A 20,234-nucleotide genomic window follows, 5' to 3' on the forward strand; every position below is an offset into this window, starting at 1 on the left:
CTTTTGTTGCCAAGGTTTAGACATTAATGGCTGTATGTTGAGTTATTTTGAAGGGACAGCAAATTTGCACTGTTATACAGTCTGTACACTCGCTACTTTACATTGTAGCAGAGTGTAATTTCTGCAGTGTTGTCACATGAAAAGATATAATAAAATATTTACAAAAATGTGAGGGGTGTACACACCTTTGTGAGATACTGTATATATTAGAAGAGTGCGTTTTTTCGTTGTTCATCCCAAAGAAACGAAGAAGCGAATATAGTGGCGGTAAAACGTACACGAAGACGAAGACACACAACATGAAGAATCTTCGTCTTCTCCCTGGTCTCTTCTCCATCTAGCCTACCTTATCTCCGCAGCATCGCAGGGGTTGACGGAAGTGGAAATCCATAGGTTTTCCTTCAGGGGTTAAAGGCTGTGCCCAATTGGTTAATGCCAGGGGAGGACCTTGCAGGCGACTAATAGGCTCACTCGCACGGCCTTTTTAACACCTGACAGCGAACCTACGGATTTCTGCTCTTGTTAATCCCTGCGATGCTGCATAGGTAAAGGGAGCACAAATCAGTAGGTTCACCGTCAGGGGTTAACTTGGCCGGGAGAGACCACTGGTCTCCCTGCTATAAGTTAAAGGTCTGTACAAGCGACTTTAGTGGTCATTCGTACGGACTTTTAACTGTTGTAGCAGGGAGACCAGGAGTCTCTGCTGGCCAAGTTGCTGGGCCAGGATTTTTAAAGACTGTACGAGCGACTCTATTGATCGCCAGCAGGGGGCTCGTCTGCCATCAACCAATGAAGTACAGGTGTACTTCATTGGTTGATGGCAGAGGAAGCCCCTGCAGGCAACCAATAGAGTTAATTTGTACGGACATTTAAACTCCTGGGGCCAAAGCTGCTGCGTAGTCCATACGTACCGTGTTAACCCCGTATTAACCCCATAAAAAACGGAAAAAAGAAGAAAAAATGAACACGAAGAACCCACACGAATATTCGCCCGAACAGAAGACAGGAAAGGACGAATATTCGTGGAATACGAAGATTTTTTTCCCCCACCAAGAGTTGGCCGGCGCCCAAGTCTAGTATATATAGTCTTGAACCAAAGGGCAATTTTTGTAATTCTATGCTCTAATGCTAGCTTGGTGACAATGGTTCTCCATCACCTATTTTCATTCTAACAGACCCTGAGTGACGGGGGTTGTTTTCAACAACAAATGAGGAGAATGCCAAATGCTGATCTAGTCCCTTCCTTTTTATGATTTCTGCAGAAAAAAGCCAAGCCAGCACAGAGGATTCCTAAATATCCCAAATGAGATAGAAACACACCACAAATATGCAAACATATGGAGGATTAGTTCATTGTGCTATCCACATACGTTTAACCACACAACTGCTTTATGTTTGTTATTAAAATGAGAAAGCTCTCGTTGTAGGAGACTCGAAGAGGCATCTATTTCTCTTGGAAGTCTGGGATTTATGGCAAAAATTTACTGAGTCATCAATTTCTTTTTAAAGCCTGCTCCCTCAAATAATTGATCATCATCAGTTAGCTCTTGATGCACTTATGCACTTCCACGTATAATAACTTGTGCGCAAGACTTGTGCATTCGTATTCGGGCGAACATGAAAACGATCACGAAGGGTGCGTTTTCGTTGTTCAGTCTGAATATCGAAGAAACAAACATGGTGGCTGCAAAACGTATACGAAGACACACAACACGAAGAATCTTCGTGTTCATCTTCATCTTTGTTTACTAATCTCCCTGGTCCCTTCCCCATCTAGCCTACCTTATCTACGCAGCATCGCAGGGGTTAACGGGAGCGGCAATCCATAGGTTCGCCACCAGGAGTTAAGGGGCCATGAGAGCGACTATATTGGTCACCTGCAGGGGCCTCCTCTGGCATCAACCAATAGCGTCGCTCTTATGGACATTTAACTCCTGATGGTGAACCTACGGATTTCCGCTTCCATTAACCCCTGCGATGCTGCGTAGATAACGGGAGCTGAAATCTGTAGTAGAATTACATTTATGTGAGTAAAAAAGGAAAGCATTTTGTTGGTTATTTCACCTATGTGTCAGGATTGGGTTTGGAGCGTAAGAGGAGGATAGTCCAAAACAATGTCAGGAAGAGTCCAATAGGTCAGGGGCCAGCTGCTATCAGAGAAAATGGCAGTCCAAGCTAGGGTGAGGCAACAGGCAAGCTGGGTAGTCCAATAGGAGAGCCAAAGGTCAAATAACGGAGAATCCAAAAGAGGGTCTGTAGCAAGGTGAGCAGAGACAAACAGGAATCTACAGGCCTGCAGTGATGGAGGGCGGTTGGGGAGAGCAGGTAAGAGTGAGAGGGGCAGGACACGATGTGTTGCTTGGGAGCTGGAACTATGTTTTTGATGTTTTGACTGTGATTTATTTATATGAATACACATTTGTTTGTTTTTTTTACGAACGGTTAATTAGAAACAGAAAAAATAAATGAAAAGGGACACCTTAGACATAGTTAGTGAGATGGATGGTGGATTAAAATATCATATAATAATATAGCCTATTCCGTGTCTAACCACATCTTGTGTTCTCTTGCCCAGTGCTATTGGGTGAAGGTAACAATATATTCTGGGAGCATAGAACACACTTATCCCCCCATCCATTGACCATTGGGGGGGTTACACACGTGTTACATTCAGTGGGGTAGGTGGAACAGTTCTTTTAATACCGGTCACAACCCAATAATTACACGTATCACACTTAGCAAGGTGAGTTCCATGCCAGGTAAACTGAAATCCATGAATAAAAACATATATAAGCTGTTTAATTGTTATAAAAAGTGTAATATATATTTGTTTATAAGGGCATATAGCAAGCGAGCATAAGTATACTGAAACTCACAGTGATTAAGATCAACAGTTTTTTATACAGATACATTTTAGCGACATCATTTTATTAGAAATATATGACACATTTGTATAGATCTCTCCCTTCCATTCTCTAAAGGGGGTCTTTGCCTGAGTGGCATAAAATTCAGATGTTCCCCCCCAATTCTCCTAAAGTATTTTTAAATACTAGCATTGTACATGTGTGTATATAGACTGTACAGTATATATATATATATATATATATATATATATATATATATATATATATATATACAGGAGAACAACCATCCATACAGAGAAACACTTTATTGGTTTAAGAAACATACCATTTCTTGTTGGCAATCTGATGTTGCTGAATGGTGTAGCCAAAGAAAGCCTCTTTGGACCCAGGGATAATCTTCGGCTTCTTATGATCGATATTGAATGCGTTGCTTAAGCCTACGATTGAAAAGAGTAGAAACATTGAATACGATGAATGTGATGTACATACCGTGCACTTGGTAAAAAGGACACGCAGGGTTACTTGCAGTTTGGCAGACAAATATATATTTTACTTTTCCAGTGCATAGCCAAAAAAAGACTTCACCACATGCCAAAAACACTAAGAGACACTTCCAAGGCTCCCTACCCCTGCATCACGGTACTTCCATCATCCTGAAACTAACTGTAGATGTTGTTTTGACCAAAGTTGAGAGATCGTGACAATCACCTCCTGGTAATGTATCAGTATGACGGTTGTGCCACCACACAAGTGATCTAATTATTATTCAGAATTTTGTTGCAATCACAGCATAAAATAAGGGAAGAGAATTTTTAAAGATCACATTATAGTATTAGAATTTTCTGAAACATAATTCTTCCTTTATTTAAGCCATTTACAAACAGTTTTGTTCAAGGATAACCTGGAAGGAGGTGCAATTATAGGACATCAGCTACTTACTTATGTATGGGTCTCATTATATATCATATCTTAGTGGGCATTGGGTTTATGGCCTGGCAATTTTTGAAAAGAAGCCTTGAGCATTACACAGAGAACAAGCCCTCAAATATATGTTGAAATCAACAGCATTAAAAATGTACCATCTGTGGGATAGTCATGGACAAGTGTACATATAACACGCAGAATGAGTTCATGATAAGTTGCAACACTGGGCAAAAAAAACTTGTAAGGCGTTATAAGTCTGGAAAGAGTTTTCTTCTTAGCTAATGAATAAAGTGTAACAGTCTTCCAAACATCTGGACCACATCTGGATCTCAATCGAACGATCTGTCATCTAGCTATCACTACAAAATAATGGTGAATAAACCTCAGGTAATGTTCTCCAAATGCTTATATGAGTCTTAATTTCTGACATTTTAGGATTTGGCTGACCTCACAAATACTCTACAGGATGAATGGGCAAAGATTCCCACAAAAATGCTCCAAAATATTGTGGAAAGCCTTCCCAAAACTGTTATAACAGCAAAGGGGGGACGAAATAAATACATATTAATGTCTATGTATTTAGAATGCGATGTCATAGAGGTGTAATGGTCAGGTGCCCCAATACCTTTTGTCCATATAATGTATATGTATAATTGTAATTGAAAAATATTTAAAACACTAATTCTATGCAGCTCACATGGTTATATGGTGTGGTATTAATCAAAGTTAATTTCAATCAATGAGGATTCTATCTAGCTGAGCTCAGGACTTTCAACAACATCTTTCAAAGTGTTATGCTACTAATGTGTGGGGACATTTGTCCAGAGGACTAATAAAGAAGGACCTGGTAAGTACAAGTATAAACTTGACATTAAGTCATAGATCAAGCCACACTAGCCAATAAGTATTCTTGCAGGCTCTTGCAGGCTTTTTGTTATCAATATCATTATAGCTCATGTTGAATTTTAGAAGATTAACATCTAAAAATTATTCGCAAATAGTTTTGAATAACCATAGAAGATGTTATATAAAACATTATTTGAAAAGTAGATTCATAAACATAGAAGCCATTAAAATGGTCAATGGTACTATGGTCTTTTTTACACCAGAATCACTTATATACACTTAACCCACCCACACAATGGAATTGTAAGTGTAAAATTACATGGTCAATTCCATCTTAGATCATCACCAGAACTACCACAAGTCATTTTGTGCTACAAGTACATTTCTGAACTAGAAGGCCAACTCACAAGTTGGTCATTTATGCTTCTAACGCAACATTGCGGGATCTGTAGACCATGCTCCGAGAGTCACATTCCAGAATAAATAAGAGAACCCAGCTTTTCAGCGAGATCACTTAGTGCCAGATAAGCAAATAGGATCCCGTACTCCTAGCAACACAATAGTATTATTTTAAAGAGAATAAATATTTTAAGCCTTAGGACTCTGAGAGAGTAAAACAGACTCCAGTACGCTATCATTGCAGAGGGTTGCTATTTCTAAGCTGAATTCAAATACCACTGGACTCTGCAGAGTCCTAAATAAGTGTACACTATGCTTGTCCCATCAGACTTAATCCAAAATGAGATGAAAACAGATGATATGAGTGCAGAACCCTGCAATGCTTATTGTGGCCCCTGAAAACCCCCTACCCCACTAGGTCACAGGCCCTAGGTAGTGTGGATGACCTACTAAACTGTGCTTTTAGCACAAGCAAACCGTTGTCCTGTTCCTACAGTAATTTAGCATTGGTTACATTCCCGGCATTGAAAGCGTAGCATGTGCTTGTGTGAAATTAAAGGATGCTCGTGTGTGTGTAGATTTCATGATTTATAAGACAATAAAGGTGCCGAAAATATACCGTCAGTGACCTTGCCTCGGAAAAAAGGCATTCAGCAAAAATGAAAAAAAAGTTACTTCTATGGAGTCAACATTGAAAAACTTTACTGTGCTATAATGCTGTTTGAAGTCTGTCATGCTATTTAGTGAAGTAAAAAGTTTCTCCAGAAGGTTACTTTATAGGAAGGAATTTATTCCTGTAAGCCCATCTGGCAGCAATGCAATGAAACCATCTGCTACGTACCCTATATTTGACTGTAGACTGTAAGCTCTTCAGGGCAGGGACCTCCTTTCCTAATGTAGTCAAAAGGTCTGTAGACTACTGTACTAGGTATATGACTGCATTTATTGTACCTCCACTTTTAATATGCAATAAAATGTAAAGCACCAAATACAAATGTCAGTGCTTAAGGGGAGAGTCTACTAAATCCCACTAAAGAAGAATACATATTAAAGTACTATATTGAAGCAGCCAGTCAGTGGCAAGAAAGCACTTCCATTGACATCAATGTCACTTAGCTGTTTTCATGGGAAATAAGGAAATTTTTAGTTGTAACATAATTGCAAAAGGTTTTTCTATTGATCAATAAACCTTTTAAACTTCAACTAGGATTAGCGAACACAATGCGCCATTGGGAGTGATGGGAGCGATAAAGGTCCTCTGTACGCCTATGAAGATATTCCATTAAAATCAGCCGTCTCCAGCTACAATAGTCATTTACAACATTATCAGCGTCTGCACTGTATTTCTGATCCATTTCATGTTATTTTAATGGATAAACGTTGCTTTTCATTTGAAAACAAGGACATTTCTAAGTGACCCCAAACTTTTGATCGAGCTTGTGCGCTTGTAGCAGGTTGTAACATTCAGGGCAAAAGAACATATATATATATATATATATATATATATATATATATATATTATTTGAGTTGTCCAACTGTGGCATTCAAAAACTGTAGACAAATCAGGTTTTAGGATAGACACTCTTTTCAATGATACACAATTTTAAGTGTTTAATGTGTTAGCGAGAGAAGTTCTAAAATACCTGCAGGATCTTTGAGGTTTAGCAGTAAGCTCCACATACGCTGGCCACTTCCAGCTCACACTGACATAACATAGCATCCATAATCATTAACACTTTGATGGTCAGTAAGCACAATGCATTCTGTTTCTAGTCGTACAAGTGGTTAACGCCTTCAATAACACAAAAAGGCACTCAAACAAACTAAACAAAATAAATCAATGAATTTAAAAAACTAAAGGAGCTTTGAATATCTCACTAGCGGAGTCTTGGGGAAATTGGGATGTGATGTCATTATACACCCCTTAATCTCCCATAAATACAAACATAGCAAGTTTGACATGTCATGTATAATTTGGGGAAAAAAAACTTGGGAAAAAAAAGTTAGTTACATACAGAACTCTGTCCTGAAAAAACCTCCAGACGAAAAGTGCAGAACCCACAGGAATGTCGTAAAAAATTGAGAAATGAGCTAGGTCGGAGTTAACCCATTTAAAGGTTATAGTAGAGGGCGTCACAGCATTGTTTGCAATTAAACATTTATTCGCAGGAGAATAAAAAATTGTTGCAAAGTTTTGTTTCCCTACAATGTGTCGTGCAGTTGATTGGGGGTTCGTCTGGGAGTTGTTGGCCAGTAATAGTGACAAAAAGTTGAAGATAATCCCTTTACAATGAAGGACAAGATGGTTATTTTATCTGTAGCACTAAAAGTAGGAAAGGACCAGACTTTCTTTTATGTGGGAATGATGACTGTAGTGACACTGTAATCAGAGCCAGTCTTAAGTGTTCTGGTGCCCTGTGCACTCCTCTGGCACCCCCCATCCCCCCAAAAAATAAAGGAAAAAAATCACCCCCCTCTGCACCTTCCCACTATCTACCACCTCTGCCCCTTCTCACTGCCTTCCCCCTCTGCCCCTTCTCACTATCTACCCCCTCTCCCTATCCTTACTTACCTTGTTGCCGGAGTCCTGCGGTGGGAGCGGAGCGCCAGAATAATTCTGGTGCTCAGCATGAAACGCCGGCACTGCGACGGAGTCACGGAGAGAGAGGGGCGCCGAGCAGTTGCTGAAAACTTCACGAGCGACCGCTCAGCGCCCCTGCCCAGGACTTAAATTTAAAAAAACAACTTTATTTAACATGGAGGATGTTAAATAAAGTTTAAAAAAACAAACCCCCCTGATGTTTTAATTTAAGTCCCGGGCAGGCGCCCCTGTTGCCATGGCGCCCTGTGTGGCCGCACAGGTCGCACACCCCTAAGGCCGGCCCTGACTGCAATGTAAGTGTGTACAGTAGTGCCACTATGAACATTCTATTGCAATGACAGAGAGAGCCAAGTCCTTGGCTTTGTACATCGCTACAGCGGTTACAGATATATTGCACAGGAGCCTCATCACTTTACAGAGCAGTAACACGATATCCTAAAAGGAACTTGCTGATCTGTGAGAAGAGATTTGTAAAGCACATCGTCAACGTGTAATTTGTCCACATGTTTCATGTTATATAAAGCCAGGAAATTCCCTGCTTAACCCTTGTAAAGACATAGGATGATAAAAGAACAGAGAGTGGAGCACTAGTGGGAAATCCAAGGTTGTTTACAGATACCAGTGACACGTGCCACTGTCACAAACACGCCCGAGAGCCAAAAACATCATTTGTTTAACAATTTCTAAGAATTAGACCATATTTCCAAGGAATGGGCTGGACCCTGAGCTCAGACCTTAGTAATTTCTGCATATTATTATTAACCATTTAACCATTATACAGGGCTCTCTCCAATTTACTGAAAGATGTTTGTTGGCTTATAAAGCTGACTCCTATTGCTCCCTATACCTGCTCCATATACCGTATTTGCTCGATTATAAGACGAGGTTTTTTTCAGAGCAAATGCTCTGAAAAATACCCCTCGTCTTCTAATCGGGGTCGTCTTCTAATCAGACCTCAAATAGAGTCTGATTAGGAGACTAAGATCCAGATCCCCCGCACCGCTGCAGGGGACCTGGATCCTCCTGTCTCACCCCCCCCCCCATCATACACACACTTACCGGTGCTTCCTGCTGTATTGCCGGGGCAGCGGGTTGACGTCTACGCGATCCGCGTAGACAACGTCCGCTGCAGCCGGAAGGAGGTGTGGCTAGCAGCGGGGGTTGTCTGCGTCCGTCGCGCAAACCTTCCCCGACTGTCAGAGATCAGAGTTCCCCGCACCGGTGCGGGGAACTCTGATCTCTGACAGCCGGGGAAAGTATACGCGACGGACGGATACAAACCCCCGCTGCCAACTCCACCTCCTTCCGGCTGCAGCAGAAGGCGACGTCAACCCGCTGCCCCGGCTGGAAGCACCGGTAAGAGAGGGCTGAGAGGGGAGGGGAGTGTGTGTGTGTGTGTTAGTTAAATGGGGGTATAGGGTGTGTGTGTGTGTGTGTGTGTGTGTGTGTTAAATGGGGGCATAGGGCATTTCTGGAGTGGCGTTAAGGGGGCATTTAATAGAGCACTCTGCCTCCTGAAATGCCTTATACACCTATATGCCACTCTGCCCCATAATATGCATTTTAACCCCCTAAATGCCAGAGTGGCATATAGGGGTATAAGGCATTTCTGGAGGCAGAGTGCTCTATACAATGCCTTTTAACTCCCTTAATGCCACTCTGCCTCCTGAAATGCCTTATACCTCCCTATATGCCACTCTGCCCCATAATATGCATTTTAACCCCCTAAATGCCAGAATGGGATATAGGGGTATAAGGCATTTCTGGAGGCAGAGTGGCATATAGGGGTATAAGGCATTTCTGGAGGCAGAGTGGCACATAGGGGGTCAAAAGGCATACCATGGGGCACAGTGGCATATAGAGGGTTAAAAGGCATATCATGGGCCACAGTGCCATATTGGAGTGGCAAGCCTGGGGGCAGATGTGCGTAACTGGGGGACAGGTTGGAAAATACAAGAAATAAAAACAAAAAAAATATTTTTCTCAATCATAGCTTTTATTAAAAAAAATAGTTTACATGAATTAACATTTACTGGTAAAACTTTTTTCCTTTAGGGTCGTCTTATATTCAGGCTTTTTCTTTTTTTCCTAAGTTAATATTCAGATTTTGGGGGGTCGTCTTATAATCAGGGTCGTCTTATAATCGAGCAAATACGGTACTTCAAAATGCATCAGTATATCATCTTTGGACCTCTTATTAATCCATATAATCACCCCCCCCCAAAAAAAAATAACCCCCTGTTTTTCCTTCAAATGATGACTTTCCTTACATAACTCCATCTAATATGAACCACAAATTATCCAGAGCGCCCCCTATCGATCATTTTGTTACCCATTCAGCTTCCTTTAATATGTGCTGTTTCACAAATTTCCTAATGTTTCATATAAGGACTCCCTATAACCCATTCCAATGACTCCTTTTTGGGCCACATGGCCTCTAGCAATAATTACTATCAAGACATACAAGTTACATTCGGTAACTACTTCAACCACGCCATCACCCCTGCACACAACTCTTCTTGCTTCGCTCATGAACTCTTGGTAATTCATATATTGTCCAACATTACCTGGTACCATAGGAACTATTCCAAAGGTGCCAAAGAACCCAACTGTATAATTCTCCCTGTTGCTCTAAATAATGCTGATTTTAACTTTATATTGTAATAAGTCTTATTATTCCGCACTTGATTTTGCATCTATAATTATGATATATTATTTGGGATGTACCAATGTATTGTTTCACTCTCTACAGCCTCCTATATTGTTATTTGGTAAATTTTCACTGATTGACATGTGTGTAAGAGAAGTGATGCATTTGGTTCCCTAATGTCTCCTGTTTGTGCCAGTGTTCTAGGTATTTGTCTTGCTTTTAATGTACCCTCCACTGATCCCCCATCACACCTCTCTCAGGACGCCCTCTGCTCTGATTTACTCATTCTTTCCTGAAATATTTGCGTTTGTCGATGTTCCTCGGGAGCCCACAGACCTGTCCTCCGCTGCTGCCTTTTGGTCCTGAGTTCCCCAAGTTCTGCAGCATCTCCAGAAGATGCCAAGCTCAGCACCCCTGCCCCACTCTGTCCCCCAGTCGTGCCTTTCATCTCTCCAGCCCCGCTCCTCACATTTCTGCTTTGCTTTGGGATTTTTGGCTGACAGAGATTTTGTTTCCAGTTGCTGCCAGATGTTGAGCTCTCATAGAGAGTCCGGCTTTAGGAAGAAGGGGAGGAATCCCCCTCATTAAAGGGACACAAAATATAATTCACATACCAACGGTGGCTGACGGTACTTGTCAGTCCTAACAAACTGTTCCTAACAAATCACAATTAATAAGGTAACCCTATTCTGATGGTTCAAAACCTTACAGTTTTACCCTTCAGTTTATCTGCCTATAGATTCTTTTTTTGCATGTACTAATCTATCAATCAGGTTTCTACCTACTTCTTCACCGTTTGGTTCTAGAAGACCCTCCACAATATACATCATACTTCCAACCTACTACTTGTGTCTACCTACCTGCATTTTTAGAAATCCACAAGTCGAAGAGTTTGTATATATATATATATATATATATATATAAGGTACCAATGTATTTATCTGCTTTTATATCCTTTCAAGTTCAAAATCATAAATTAGTTTAAAGTTAAAATTCTTTTTATGAACAGACGAGTCATGTCCTGAGTTGTCACATTTCATCAATTTCAAATACTGCTGCTTCTAGAGAGTACTACAAACCAGATGGCTATTCATTCAAACTTTCCTAATTAGTATAAGAATCTGCACCTAATTTATCAATTTAGAGGAACTTGCTGTATAGAAGATGGAGCGCTCCAGCTGACAAACCTGTCTGAAAAACGAACGCAGGACACTTGAGAAAATGACCTGTGTGCACCCTGAACTGCAGCGAGTAGACCTTGCTGCCAGCATAACACAGTAACACAAGGTCCTAGTTTCTCACAAAGGGTTAAGCAGAGGATGATGTGTGTCCACGTCCCCGTCTGGAATAAAAAAGGTCCGGTTATTTGTCCAGCTCACCTGGCAGGAGGCACAGAGCCCAGGCAGTGAAGAGCCCTCTGCATATGTCCATGCTCCCAGCACCCTTACTCAGGGGGAGACTGTGCCAGACTGGTAGCTGGAGTAGCTGTCACTTTCCCACTCCGGTCTGCGTTATTCCCTGGCTCCAAGACTGGAGAATTTCATAGCAGACTAAGGAAGTGGGAGGACCAGACTCTGGTAGGAGGTGGAAATGATATAGAGGATAGGACAAGAGGAGAAGAAGGTAAAGGGACATTAATCACAAAATTATTGAAAACTAAGGAACGTATAACCCTATGTGGCCCCTAAATACACCCAAGGGCCACTTCAGTCACCATAGATACATAGGAAAAAGCATAAACATAAACATGTATGGCTATAGAAAAAATGCGATGCACAGTAAACTTAGTTTTCTCAAACCATCTAATTTTACAGGAAAGCAGATATTGGTCTAGCAGAAGAAGGTAGCTCTAGTACTTTGTGATAGCCCAGGGCTGCTCTGTTTTGGAGATTGTGGGCCACTCAAAAAGTTTGTGTTTCTCTTTTTTGGCGTGTTTCTCTTTACAGTTCTGCACATATAAACTAGTCCAAATTAACTTTAAATATGTCAACCTTCCCCTGCAGCAAGGATATAAAGCTGCTAAGGTCTCTAGCAGCATACACAAGATATTTGTTAACAAGTAGCTCACATTTCCATAATATAAGTGCACATAAGCATACCTAGGAACTCCCTATCAGTGGCTTTGTTAAAGGGTGCAGCTCCTCTGCCCTGAGAATTAAGGAAGTGAACTAGAGACCCGGGGAGGCAGAGCTTCAATCAGAGACTCCAGGTTAAACATGGAGAATAACACATTCTCCCAAGCAGTCCCTCACTGGTTTCTGAGCTAATGATTTAACCACTAAAATGCAGAAATTACCGGTATTTCAAATGCAAGGGAGCTTCACTATCTTTCTAGACCTGACTGTTTACTAAACTCTGACTTTTTGGGAGTTTGCAATGAACTGAGTATTTTGGCTCACCCACTTCTCATTGAATTAAGATGAGCCAAACCAAATGCAAGAAATGACTCTGTACAATGCATAGCTAATATAGGATGACCTTTAATATAGCTATGCATAACACAGGACTAGCTCAGTCCTTCAGGTTAGGAGAAGCTGATCTGGGTTTTCCCTTCATAATAAGTGATATCTATGGTCTAAGTGGGCCAACGGATTTGAAAGACAATGCACTTAGCAGACAAATGAACTTGTCCAAACAAGAACATCATGGATGATCCAATAAGTAGCCAATAAAGATACAATGAGAGTGTAAATTGTGCCTAAAGTGCTTCTAAGCTAGAAACCCCAGTGGTTGTATATGGACCACACAATGATAATTTAATGCAGGGGCCCAAAGCTCAAATCAGAACAGCCCAGTGGGACAATTAGAACCCCATGTTCCCCTTGTCAGCCCTCCCCTGTCATGGTTGTATTTAACCAAAACCACCAAAGGGCGGCATACTGTCCACAAATGTCATCCATAAGGGTACAAGTGCTGTAGTGCTAATAGTTGATGAATACACCTGTTTGTGAAAACTTGCAAAAGCAGTCAAACATCCTCAATAAAAACTTGTACATTTTATTTTTCTAAAATGTGTAACTTTTCATTTGTAAACATTAACATCTCATCTGACACTTCACTGTCCGGTCTTACAATTTGACCAAATCTCCCCAAGTTTGTAGGAAAGTAACAGCTAGTTTAGACTGTATTAACTTATCTCATGAGATGAGATATGTGGAACTCCACTTACCACTTTTGTCCAGTTGGAGAATTTTTAATCAAGAACACTCTAAACAATCTCACCCAAGCCCATCTCTTTTAATTTTTCCAGTTATCTTTTATGAAGAACTGTATGAAATGTTTCTGCTATATTGTTGCCCACCCCTTCATGGAATGCAATTCAGTCTGACATGATCTGTCCTACATAAAACCAGGCGGTAATTACCCGGTTGAGATCACTTTATGGATATTTCTATCACTTTTAATTTATGCTAGACAAGAGAGAATCTTTGAAGATCAAAAGCAATGGTCTGGCTATTCCACTAAGAACCAGGAGACGTAGACATCTGTCCCTAGGGCTTTTTTCTACTTTAACTTAACTTAGCAGGTTTATCACTTTGTCCTGTGCCAGCCAAGCTTGCTTCAAGCTTTTTGGAACATTCATCTGAAAACCTGAAGGAATTGATTCTTCATTGAATATTGATTTAAAATGTCTGCTTTCTCCTGATCCTCACTACCCAGTAATAACTCCTCTCCATCCTCTCCATATTATTGTCCCTCAATGTTGCCCTTAGATCTTAGATTCCAAGTCACAATAATACAGCACTGGAGCTTCTTTATGACCATTATATAAGTTTACATATATACATATTGTACTGAATTGTAAAATATAGGATTTGAAAAACTTGACAGCTCGGAATCATTGCTGGGTAGTTTTTACACAGGCCGATATGGTCATGTGTATTTAAATGGCTTGATGAAAGAGTAGTCAATATTGTTAATAGCTGTTAGAAAATATCGATTAAAAACAATGGCACTTTTCCCTGACATTTTGAGTATTTCTGCATGTATCAGCTAAAACCAGTTGCTTTTAGTGGTTTGGAAAACATTTGTCTTGTGGTCTGCTACTGTTCAGTGGTTCGTTAAGACCAGGGGTCATATCCAGGTGGAAAAATGCTTCAGATTATGTAAAATGCATTAAGAAATCAGTGATTATGATAAATAATTTCATTTAAATAACATCATTGGTACTGAGTAGAAGTATATATTCACACCACCAAAAAATGGATTTCATATAAATGCCATTCAACCTATTGTGTTACATTTATTTCGAGTGACTAATTCAACAAGCATGGTGTGAGCCAACAATTGTCTTAATATAGCAGAAATCTCTGAATACCCTTGTCTTCTTAATCATGTCCAATTACCTTATTATAACAAAATGTTGAGTGAAAAATATCTCCTGATCAGAACATGGTTTAAGACACCAACACACCACAACAAAAACAGTATTAAAATCATCACAATCAATCATTTTAGGACATACTGAAAGTGTGGTAAAAAAAAACTACCATAAAAACATGAATGCCTAACTTCATATAACATTTAAACATAAAGTACCTTAAGCAATCTATACAAGCTGTGGGATCAAGGGCTGGACTGGCCACTGGTCAAATACCTGGTGGGCTGCTGGCCATCAGCGCCCTATACTCACCAGATCTGTCGCTCCAGCGGATATACCAAACCGCATGCAATATGAGGATAAAAACATGGCAGCACTTACGTCATCAGGAGGCCTTTGGCCTTCATTCATTAAATTTTTTTGTTTACAAATCCATAAATACAACTTAGTTTTTCCAACGCTTTCATTTACAACCCCCTTACCTGTATCTGAATGTACTAGTAACTACTACAACATAAATTTGAGGAATTTAAGAATGCATAGTACATACCTCCCAACATTTCAAAATGTGAAAGAGAGACACTTTCTTTTTAATCACTCTCGCGGAACTCATCAATACAATTGCACTTTACAATGCCGCGCTTGCATCGCTACTTAAAACAAGCCACATTTTTGTCAGCATAGTCATGCATTTTAAAAATAACACATCAAATTCCCATAAGGCTCAGTCAGACATACTACTTCCGTGATGCTGGCTGAGCATCATGGTTAGTGCAGTCAACAGTAAAGCTGCAGATGCTAGCTGTGAACTACAATTCCTATGATTCTCAGCCAGCCAGGTGTCCACCATAATGCTGACTATCACTGGAAGAGTAGTCAACAACAGCAGAGATTTTTTTTTTTTTATTAAAAAAGGGCTAATATTAGCCTCCCTCCCAGGACCCTTACACACTGCCTTTACACACACCATAAACACACATATACACATACAGTGCCCTTACACACACACACATATACACATACACTGTCCTTACACACTGCCTTTACACACACTGCCCTTACATACACATATACACGTACAGTGCCCTTACACACGTACAGTGCACACGGGTCTGAAGTGACAGGCCTTGCGCTCCCACCACAGGATGCAGCTACACCTGAGGTGAGAACGGTTCTCTCCTGACCATACCTCTATCCTGATAGGTGAGACAGCGGGACAGAGACCCAAAATTGGGACTGTCTCGCCCAAAGCGGAACAGTTGGGGGGCAAGAATTTGTATAGGAATCCTGAACAAAAGACAAGACCAATTATGGTCGAAGATCTTACAGGAAAACATAATACCAGATTGGCAATTTTTGGCTTATAATTTTTCACATTTTATGTTTCTAATTTAAATATTCCCATATCTAGTATTTGTCCGCTTTAGACTAAATGTGAACCATACGTATTGCAATTCTAACATTCAAAACAACACCTCCTGTTTTAAATGTTCCACTTCAGTTTTTGTACATTGTGTAAATTGAAAAGCATGTAGAAGAATGTAAGGTGTTCCACTGCTAATGAGCCAGTCCTATTACTTATGTCTGTTATATGAGGTTATGTGCAACTTGATTACCATCATTTTTGCAACAAGAGCCATACCATTCATTCATGTCTGTCTTATTATTCTTAACTACAGGGGTCGCGGTGGTGGCAGCTGCGTTGGGGTCCGGACCCCTAGGGGGCCTGGTGCGAGCAGTGGCGTCTCCAGCTTTCATATTTAGGGGGGGCACATGGGGGGCCAGGGACCAAAGTAGGGGGGCCAATTATAAAACGGTACATATACAATATATATATATATATATATATATATATATACACGTTAGACGTGCATTTTTAACTACATAATATGCACTTATCTCTTTGAAGTAAAGACCGTGATTGAAATATGATTTCAAAATAACAGCTAAAGTGTTTTTCATTCTTTAATATTAGCCCCTGCTGACAATATATATAAATATTACACCCTGCTTCCGATATATATTAATATTAACCCCTGCTGTGGATATATATTAATATTAGCCCCTGCTGCGGATACACACTTATATTATACCCTGCTGCCGATACACATAGAAATTATACCCTGCTGCCAACATATATTAATATTAGCCCCTACTGCCGATATATATTAATATTAACTCCTGCTGCGGATATATATTAATATTAGCCCCTGCTGCGGATACATACTTATATTATACCCTGCTGCCGATATACATAAAAATTATACCCTGCTGCCAACATATATTAATATTAGCCCCTACTGCCGATATATATTATTAGTCCCTGCAGCCAATATATATAAATATTAGCCCCTGCAGCCAATATTTATTGATAATAGGCCCTGCAGCCAATATATATAAATATTAGACCCTGCTGCCAATAAATATTAATATTAGCTAATGCTGCCAATATATATATATATATATATATAAATATTAGCCCCTGCTTCCGATATATATTAATATTAGCTCCTGCTGCTGATATATATTAATATTAGACCCTGCTGCCGGTATATATTATTAGTCCCGGCTTCCGATATATATTAATATTAGCCCCTGCAGCCAATATATATTAATATTAGACCCTGCCGCAAATATATATAAATATTAAACTCTGCTGTCAATATATAAATATTAGACCCTGCTGCCCATATATAAATAAATATTAGCCCCTGCTGCCAAAACATATATAGATATTTGCCCCTGCTGCCAATATATTTTATAGTGAAAAAACTGGACCCTACCCAAGCATTTCCTTGGGCCCTGCTCAACGCTCCCTTGCATGCAATCACTCCCTCCGCTACCACGCCGAAAAAAATATATTTGCCACACTGACTGCAGATCAGGGGAAGACAGTGAGAGTCAGTACAGTCTTCCTTCCTTCTGACTGCACCGTGACATTGAGAAGTCCTTTCCCCTGTAATCATCCCCAGAGTCCCTTTGTCCCCTCATTCACTAAACCATACCGCTCTTTTACTTACACCCTGTAGTTCAGGTATAGATCAAATAAACAACACATGGAAACAGCACATGCAACTGAATTAGACAAAAAAAACAACTGTATTTGCAGGTATACATAAATAATGTATGGAAACTTAGCCGATACAGATCAACAGAATTTTACACACTATTTGACATCCAAACAACTATAAATCATTCTTTTGTATCACATTATTAAAATCCCAGAAATCAAAAAAGTTAAAAGGCCCAAATAAATTAAAATTAGACATAATGGAATCAAACATTTGCTACTGCAAAAATTTTTAGATGAAAAAGTCCAGTTTTATTCAGCGCAACAAAACAGTGATAGCATTATTCTTAACAATATTCTTGAAAACGAAATATTTTAGCAATTAATGCAACACAACCATCTTAGCACTGCATCACCAAATGAACACCTCATCACAGATAACAAAATGCATACAGTTGCATATAACTAAGCTGAAAAGCACTTGGTCTGTGAAACCAAAGGGGAATAGCGTCCTGTATACTGTAATCAAGAATTGAGTTTCACAAACTCTGAACCAACATCTACGGTTCCTTTTTAATAATATATTCAGATTGAAATAAGAGTAACTAACACAAAACCTTTACTTTTCCTCTCACTGATTTCTAGGCCTAGAAAGTTTTGTCCTCTGAAGTGACCACAAAGTCTGGATAAATAAAAATTACAAAGTTCTATTTAACCCTACAGCAAGTAAAGTGCCAGGAAACAGATGACCAAACACATATCAGGACAGGGTCTCCCACACTGACACCCAAATACATACCCCAGGGCAGGCTCTGCTGCCACATGGACCCCCACATCAGGATGGGATAACCTACTAATATTATTATTATATTATACTACTACTACTAGTATAAGAAATGCTTTCCACATTGCTCTGTTGTTTGTGTGTATTGCCCCTTGTGTATTTGTGCCCCCCCCAGCCACCCTCCTTTGTGCATTTTTGCTATTCACCCTTGTGTATTGATGTATTTGATGCCCCCAGCCAGGCCCCCTGCCTTGTGTATTGATTTATTTGATGCCCCCAGCCAGCCCCCCTCCCTTGTGTATTGATTTATTTGATGCCCCCAGCCTGCCCCCCTCCCTTGTGTATTGATGCACCAGCCCCTTGTAATGGTTATTATACTGGCCCCCAGTATAAACCCCCCTGATGTGTAATTATGTCCCCAGCCTGCCAGCCACCATCTTTTTGTATTTAATTTCCCCAAGGCAGCCCCCCCTTGTTAATGTCCCTCCTTCTGCTTATCAACTCAACTATTTTATTAAAATGAAATTTTTGAAGGTCTTCGTTTTTCCGCCTTAACACCGCTGCTTTTGCTCTTCTACCGCGTGCTCCCTGTCACAGAGCATCTGTTCCGTAAGTGCCCACCCCCTTGAGCGTCACGGTGCATCTTCAAAGGGGCGGGACGAAGAGCCTCAGTGATCGGCATGCCGGCAAGCCATTAAGCGGCCGGCGGCTGACAGTTTCAAAGCGGCTGTAAAACTGCATCGGCTGCAATTTCAGCTCAATGTGCCGGCACACCGGGAAATGTCCCGGTTTCCCGGCGGTGGGCCGGGTCATGGTAATATATTGTTTCAATTGGGGGGGACACTGGGGGGCACAGCATAATGTAGGGGGGGCCATGCCCCCCCCTGCCGACGCCACTGGGTACTCCTGTCTGGTAACCTCCACTGCTGGTGCTTCTGACTCCCTGGTGTGTAGTCGGGCAGCGGGTAGACGTCTGCACAATGGAAAATAAAAGGAAATAAAAACAAAAAAGATATTTTTCTCAATCATAGCTTTTATTTTAAAAAAAATTGTTTACATAGTTTACATGAATTAACATTTACTAGTAAAACTTTTTTCCTAAAGGGTCGTCTTATATTCAGGCTTTTTCTTTTTTTCCTAAAGTAATATTTAGATTTGGGGGGGTCGTCTTATAATCGGGGTCGTCTTGTAATCGAGCAAATACGGTATATATATATTTTTTATATATATATATATATCAAGGTATTTCTTCTGGAAAGCTTGCGAAATAGGATGTTTAAACCAGATGTAAAAATAGCCCAAGAATGATTGTGGTCTTGAGTTCTAGCAGGTAGGCTAAGGAAAAAAGAAGGGTTATGAAATCAAAGAAATACTTTTTTTCTGTTAATAGATTTGTTTTCCTCTTACTTTGCAGACCGTGACACAGGGCCAAGAAACCTAGCAATGATGACACTCTCAATGAATTTTCCCTTAGAAGGCTATGCAAAGCATTTTCATGGCATTACCTCTCTAAAAAATACTGCTGCCCCCTCTAAAATGGAAGAGTTAAAGGGAGTTAATCAGATCTATGAATTTAGGCTGATGTGAGGTTTGGGAAGGAATTTGCAAGCAGATATTTTTTCTGTTTATAGCGTACCTTGCGCAATATGAGGGACAGGCAGGAATGTTCAGAAAATAAATGGAATAATAGACCACTCAGGACATATATGGATCACAGGAATTCATTAAATCATGGCTAAAACAGTGCCAATAAAAGGGACAGATGATTAGCTCCTGAAATGTCACAATGTCCACGGAAATGACCTAACCATGAATTCATCGTTATCACTCAATA

General features: G+C 40.3%; 1 protein-coding gene across 1 annotated transcript in view; it reads right to left on the reverse strand.

The window, feature by feature from the left end:
- Positions 1-11,716, reverse strand: part of LOC149300100 (integrin alpha-11-like) — a 41,556-nt gene extending 29,840 nt beyond the window's left edge. Inside the window, exons 1-2 of the mRNA XM_089485549.1 lie at positions 11,665-11,716; positions 3,190-3,301 (exon numbers count right to left, since the gene is read on the reverse strand). Coding sequence (XP_089341675.1) covers positions 3,190-3,301; positions 11,665-11,716 — 164 coding nt within the window. The remainder of the gene's footprint in view (positions 1-3,189; positions 3,302-11,664) is intronic.
- Between the last annotated feature and the right edge of the window lie 8,518 nt (positions 11,717-20,234).

The sequence above is a fragment of the Sceloporus occidentalis genome, unplaced genomic scaffold (assembly GCF_023333645.1).
Source record: "Sceloporus occidentalis isolate IW3139 unplaced genomic scaffold, rSceOcc1.0.p SCAF_26, whole genome shotgun sequence".
Taxonomy (NCBI): Eukaryota; Metazoa; Chordata; class Lepidosauria; order Squamata; family Phrynosomatidae; genus Sceloporus; species Sceloporus occidentalis.